Below are 5,389 nucleotides of genomic sequence, written 5' to 3'. Positions count from 1 at the left end.
AACCTCACACTACTGCCATATCTCTAACACTGACTGTATTTTTTTATATGCATTGGTCTATTTTAAAATTAAAGTCTATTTTTATAAACATGAGACAAAAGCTTAACCAAACCATTTCTCATTTTAAGCTTTTCACTTCCCTTATTTTTTATCTCATAGTAGATGTTAAACTTCTATAGTACATTTCTCATTTATTTTTTAGCTAATTCATGTTTGCCTTCTTTTTTATTTTTTATTTTTAAACAAAGCATATAACAAGGTCCAATCAAATATGCCCAGTGTAATTGATTCATTTAAGTTATGTTGGGATATGTTTTTGATGTTATCTAATGAGAATATAATAAATAGATTGCAAAAATATTTTTATCTTTATTATTGAAGATTATTTTAATTTGATGTGAGATTCTTAGTTTTTTTTATTGATGTACCATATATTTTTAAATAAGATCCTATAGAAAATAAATAAAGGAAAAAGTAGACCCTCAATTTATCCTGATTTGGATCAGCATGTCCTACATCCAGTCCCCAAACACAAAGCAAGGGATTTTTTTTTATATATATATAATGGGCAATCACTGAACGATACAAAGAAACTTCAAATACAAGCTTAACTTTGCTACTTTTACTTATCTATTCTTATGAACCATTATTACTTGGATCACAAATTATAAACTATAAAAGATGATCCTATGCCAAATCAATTAAGAAGCTAAGAACCTGCAAGAAACACAAAGCAACATGTTAAGCATTTTGAAACTATAATCACTTGATTTTTTTTATTTTAGCTTATTCATTAGCAGTCAAAACTCAAATGGCAAAAATAAAATTAATTAAAAACAGACCTATAATTTTTATAGTTTCTCTCTTGACCAATTCAGATTCTTTTTTTTTTCGTAGTTATTATAAAACATGAGCTGAAACATAAATAAGAGTAAGAGTAAGAGGAAAAAAAATTGTTACCATCTAGCAAGTACTTGCTAATTAATTCCTAGCGCGGTATCTTGCCACATAAATGGTGACCATGACGTGGATTCTATTTGTTACATTGTTCACAAACCTGTAATAGGTTTGTCTCCAAGAACGATTGAAGAGAAATGGTCCCATGAAGGCCCAAAATCCAACAGCAAATCCAATTCCCAAGCTAAGGTAAAATTGTTGAGAGAAAAGTGAGTTACCATCATCTTCAGGATGATCAAATATTTGAGGCGAAGGCATTGAATCTTCGAAGCACTTTTTGTCAAGTGGCATTCCACAAAGATCAAGATTTCGTTCGTAACATGATGCATTAAAGCCTTGCAATTGTGTTCCAGTGGGGATTTTTCCAAAGAGATTATTATTTGACAAGTCTAATACACTGAGGCGATCAATATGAGCAAGACTTAGAGGAATTGTGCCTGACAATTTATTTCTTGACAAATCTAGGAATTCTAGATATTCTAGATTCCCAATCTCAACAGGGATTTTCCCTTGCAATTTGTTTCTTGATAAATTCAAAGAAACTAATCCTAATAGATACACAACTTCTTTTGGTATTTCACTTGTGAAAGCATTGCTAGATAGATCGATGCTTTTGAGAAGGAGATCCGGCTTCTTGAATGACACATCTTCACCCTTCCACATCAATGTTATGTAGAATTCAAAATTTTCACTAACAGATCCGAAGTATGTGTTATTGATCATATACCAATGGTAACTTGCTTCTGTTAAATTGACGTGTTCTTGTGCCATGACAGTAAAATTATGAAGACAAGATGGAATTTTATTGGACAAATTATTGCAAGATAAATCCAAGAGTCGAATCTATGCTAAGTAACAAATATTTAGTGGCAAGCTACCATAAAAATTATTCATCCATAAGCTTAGAATTTGCAATTCTCCGAGGCTTTTCCCAATCCATGAAGGTATAGGCCCTAATAGTTTATTCTCTGACACGTCTAACAATAATAAGTTGGTGCAGTTCATCAATGAGGAAGGAAGTTCTCCAATTAAGCTATTATTTTTCAGAATCAAAGCTTCCAAATTCATAAGGTCACCTATGGAGTGTGGGATCTCTCCTGACAGATTATTATTGCTCAAATCAACAAACTTTAATGAGTTTAAGTGGCTCCAACAATTTGGTAGATGACCCTTTAATTGATTGCCAAATGCATCAAAAAACTAAAGCCTTCACCATCAATTTGGCCACATAAAAGTGGAACCAAATTTGAGAATTTATTTTTGGAAAGCTCAAGGCTTGTTGCTTGTATAAAAAATGATGGAATTGAGCCTTCAAAATTGTTTGAAGTCAAAATTATCATTGGCCTATAATAAAACTTGAGTGGTAGATTTGGAATTTCACCAAAAAAATTATTGTATGAGATGTTCAGGTGATATACATATTTCAATAGTGGCCAAAACCACTTCGGTATAAAACCCAAAAGACCACCATTAGAAATATCCAAAGTGATTAATTGATTTTGATTTTGAAGCCAATTTGGAAAATTAGGACCTATCACACAAGAAGCCATTTCCAAACTTTGTAATTGAAATGGAGGATCCCAATTACTGTTAATATTCAGGCTCAATGAATTTTCAGAAAATGACAAAGACATCAAATTGGAGATATTTTTGAAATGAGATTCAAGTATTTTCCCCTTCAAGTTGTTATCAGACAAATCTATATGTTGCAATGAGGGGAAAATCAAAAAATTGGGTAACATGCCTGTCAATTGATTGCTTGATAATGACAACCGTTCTAATGAGTGTCCATTGCACCATGAAGCATTAGAAACAAAACTCAAAAGCTCCTTACTCAAGTCATTATAGGAAAGTTCTAGCTCCTTCAATGTGCACATATTCCCCAATGATGGTGGGATTTCACCTTGGAGTTTATTATTGTGGAGACTAAGAACTTCAAGAGAGCTCATTATGTTTCCAAAACTATATGGAATTAGACCTCCAAGCAAGTTATCATAGAGGCGCAATTCATGAAGATTAAAGGTGAAGTTGGAAATCCAGTAGAATAAGGTTGATGATGTCAAATGATTGAAAGATAGATCAAGATAGACAAGAGAAGTAAGATTGGGATTGGATGATGTAAAAATAAGATTATCTGATGAAATGCTACAATTGGATAAATAAAGACCTTGAAGGTTAGAGCCAAAATTCAAAGCCCTCAGTGATATCAAATTATTACAAGAGAGATCAAGAACAACAAGGCTGGGAAAATGAAAGTGAGAAGATAGAAAGTGAATATCATTAGCTGAAAGATTGCAATCACGTAGATAAAGTTTTTGAAGGCTAAAGCTGAGATTGAAGTGCCCATAAGATAATAATGGGTTCAACTTGTTAGAAGAGAGATCAAGAACAAGGAGGGAAGGAAAATGAAAGTGAGAAAATAGAGAGTGAATATCATTAGTTGAAAGACTGCAATCACTTAGATAAAGCTTTTGAAGGCTAAAGGTGAGATTGAAGTTCCAATGAGATAATGAAGAGTTCAACTTGTTAGAAGAGAGATCAAGAACAAGGAGGGAAGGAAAATAAAAGTGAGAAAATAGAAAGTGAATATTATTAGCTAAAAGACTGCAATCACTTAGATAAAGCTCTTGAAGGCTAGAGCTGAGATTGAAGTGCCAATGAGATAATGATGAGTTCAAGTTATGGGTATAAGAAAGGCCACATCTTGCCAATTTCAATATTTTTAGTTTTGGGAGTTTACCTATCATCTGCACCCAGAGATGAGGATAGACAGCATCACACGTATAACTCAAGTCAACTTTTGTCAATGAAGAGAGCTTTAATAACCACTCCGTATTATGATTTTTTTGGTCAACTATTGTGAGACCATTACTATAACTGCTAAGCTCCAGAGTGTGCAACATGGAGAGATTTCCAATTTGATAAGGAATCGCTCCAACAAGATAGTTTCCTCCAAGATTCAAACACCGCAACTTTGAAAGGTTTCCAATTTGCCAAGGGATAGCTCCATCCAAGTTATTGTTACCCAAATCAATGGAGAGTAAATTTAAAAGCTTTCCTAATTGATAAGGAATACTCCCAATAAACGAAGAAAGAGAGAGGTTGAGATACCCTGAGTTGGTAAATGACTCTATAGACTCAGGGATCTCACTTGAAAAAAAATAGTTGTTACTGAGATCTAAATATTCAAGATCTTGCAACTCTATTATTGAAGTAATATTGAGTCTACCTCTCAAATAAACTGATGATAAATCAACGCCACCACGAAGATCAAGGATTTGAACATGACCTGTTTCCTTGTTGCAGTGAACTCCTCTCCAGTTGCAACAATCCTTATCTTCTTCATTGGTCCACGTGGATAACATACCAACAAAGTTACTATGGATGCCCTGTTTGAAGAGGAGCAGAGCTTTCCTCTCCTTCTCAATGCAGTACTTTACTCCTTTCCCACTAGTGACCACACTGCATGTTAAATGCAACAAAAATAATGTTGTTGTCAATAATCTGCAAAGAAATTTCAACAAAGAGACCATCATAAAGATGAAAAGTCTTCAAGAACTAAAACAACAAGAGAGAATTATAAGACACAAGTATCTGATAATTGTGTTTTCTTTCTAGTTATTTTGTTTAGCTCATGAGATGTGAGGCATGAGAATTGCATGGTAGGATTATATATAGACTTCATTGCGGGCTTATGCTTCATGGATGGCTTGTAGACTTCTGGGAAGAGGAGCAGAACACTTTATTTCATTGACTTTCGTCTTTTAAATAAAAAAATTTTATTTCTTTTTTTGACAATTAATATAGAAGAAAACAATTTCACCAGGCCCGAAAAAAGACTAATTAAAGAAAGGCAATAGTAGTTAGGAATACATGTACACACATTCAATCAAGAAATAATAACATTTAAGAACCCCTTAAAAAATTATTTATAGATAAAGACCAATACAAAATGAATTATTGTTAAAATGTAATGGATTGTTTAAATAAATTAGTTGGGCAGAGGATACATGCTAATGCATGACTCAGTCAAATGCATGGGAAGCTACCAATCGGCGAGGAGACTGGTTGTTTTGGGGAGGAGATTAGAGAGTGCCATCCATTCATGCATTCAGAAATATATATTTTTACAACTATCTTAACTTATATTTTAATCTTTATAAATTAGTTATCTAATTTCTATATTTTAGACGAGAAGGATTATTTCAAGTGCTAACTACTCTCTATTGTCCTTTTTATAAAGTCCTATATTTTCTAATTAGTACTTCCTCTATTTAAAAATGTAAGACATTTTTTGAGGAGTTAGATGTTAAAAAATATAAGACATTTTTAGTTTTTTGAACAATTGCCTTTTTTTCAAAAGTGCCCCTATTGATAATGACTTTATATTTATTATAAGGTGTTTAATAGAAGTAAATATAAAAAGATAGGG

The 5,389-nt window shown here is 32.7% G+C and overlaps 1 protein-coding gene across 1 annotated transcript; it reads right to left on the bottom strand.

Moving 5' to 3' along the window:
- Nucleotides 1-1,800: 1,800 nt before the first annotated feature.
- LOC129313873 (receptor-like protein EIX1) lies at nucleotides 1,801-5,068 on the bottom strand. The gene is made up of 4 exons (XM_054957271.1): nucleotides 5,007-5,068; nucleotides 3,698-4,419; nucleotides 2,702-3,241; nucleotides 1,801-2,054 (listed from the first exon to the last, which is right to left on the bottom strand). Exons 1-4 carry the CDS (start codon nucleotides 5,066-5,068, stop codon nucleotides 1,801-1,803), a joined length of 1,578 nt encoding a protein of 525 aa, XP_054813246.1.
- Nucleotides 5,069-5,389: the final 321 nt, after the last annotated feature.

This window comes from Prosopis cineraria, unplaced genomic scaffold (genome assembly GCF_029017545.1).
Source record: "Prosopis cineraria cultivar Desert tree isolate PC_DT_omini unplaced genomic scaffold, ASM2901754v1 PC6, whole genome shotgun sequence".
NCBI lineage: Eukaryota > Viridiplantae > Streptophyta > Magnoliopsida > Fabales > Fabaceae > Prosopis > Prosopis cineraria.
Note: the sequence above shows the minus strand (reverse complement) of the source record. Positions and strands in the feature narration are given on the sequence as shown.